At 47.7% G+C, this 1,313-nt stretch overlaps 1 protein-coding gene across 1 annotated transcript in view; it reads left to right on the top strand.

The window, feature by feature from the left end:
• Window positions 1-6: 6 nt before the first annotated feature.
• The window catches only part of LASP1 (LIM and SH3 protein 1), a 58,797-nt gene continuing 57,490 nt past the window's right edge, over window positions 7-1,313 (top strand). The window contains exon 1 of the mRNA XM_006022566.1: window positions 7-82. Within this exon, the coding sequence (XP_006022628.1) occupies window positions 14-82 (69 nt within the window). The 5' untranslated portion in view covers window positions 7-13. The remainder of the gene's footprint in view (window positions 83-1,313) is intronic.

Raw genomic sequence — 1,313 nt, 5'->3', positions numbered from 1 at the left:
CTGCAGTGCAGCCATGAACCCCAACTGCGCGCGTTGCGGCAAGATCGTCTACCCCACCGAGAAGGTCAACTGCCTGGACAAGGTGAGGGGAGTTGGGGGCTCTCCTCTCCCGAGTGGGTCTTGCAATAGGATCCAAGGGAAGGGGCGCAGGGGTTGTGGGGGGACTCAGAGGGGTCAGAGAGTGGGTGTGGGGATTTGGGTGGGAGCGGGGGGTGGATGTCAACGGGGGGGTGGCACCCCCTCTCCCGTCCCACCCCCTTGCACAGAGCTGCTGACAGGCCCTGGCTCCCTCCTCTCCCCTCCCCCCTTCTTACCCTGGAGGTACAGCACAGCCTCCCCCTCTTGCTGCAGGGTATGGAAGCTGCCCTCAACTCTCTCTGCTGAGCCTCTGCCCCTAAGCCCCAGCCCTAACAGAGAGAGAGAAAAAAGGGTGTCCTTTACAGAGGGGGGAAAAAAGCCTCTGACTCCAGCCCAGCTCTTTGCCCTTCTTGGAAGAAGCAGCACATAGTTGGATACAAAAGCCCCTTCCTGATTTCTCTGTGAAACTCCAGAACAGCTCGTTCTGGCACAGGAGGCTAACGAGGGTTTTTGTTCGTTTGTTTCTTTCTTTCTTTCTTTCTTCCTTTTTGTTTTTTGTTTTGCTTTCTTCCAACCAAACTCTTGCAAGACCGATTGAAGGTCAGAAGAGGTAGTCTGGAAATGACACCCTGAATTAAAGCAGCATTTGTTCATTCTGCTCTTGTAAGAACACTTTAAAAAAAAAAAAAAAAAAAAGCAAATGGAAAGCTTTGTCTAAATGCAGTCCATAATGGTAGAAATATTATTTTTATATAATTAAATAAAAAGCAGTTTCTGCACTTCGAGGCAATTGGTAAAGGAAACTAGCTACTGCTGCTTTCCTCCTGTTAGCAGCACAGCTGGGTGTCTAAATAGACAAAATAAAAAGGAACAGCTAATGCTTCCCCTCAAAGCAGAGAACCTCATCTGTTTTACATTAGCTGGGTTTTTCACTCCACCACTCCAATTGATTTAATTCTGGAATTTAGCATCATCTATGTAGATTCTTGATACTGCTTTCATTGCCATCTGGACTTGTGTCTTGTTTTGGTGTGTCTTTTTTGCAGACTGAAATGGGGGGGAGGCAAATTATCCTTTTTAAAGAGGCAATTGCTGCTATAGATGATGGATCTGTGTGGTGCCCCAGGACAGGAGAGATTGAGAAAAATGCTCATTCCATTGATTTATACCTTCTTGGTTATGAGGACTTTTGGCTGCTGGCATCTGACTAATAGTCACTGCCCCAGCAAAGTCTT

Source organism: Alligator sinensis, unplaced genomic scaffold (genome assembly GCF_000455745.1).
Source record: "Alligator sinensis unplaced genomic scaffold, ASM45574v1 scaffold886_1, whole genome shotgun sequence".
Taxonomy (NCBI): domain Eukaryota; kingdom Metazoa; phylum Chordata; order Crocodylia; family Alligatoridae; genus Alligator; species Alligator sinensis.
This window is presented reverse-complemented; position numbering and strand designations above follow the sequence as displayed.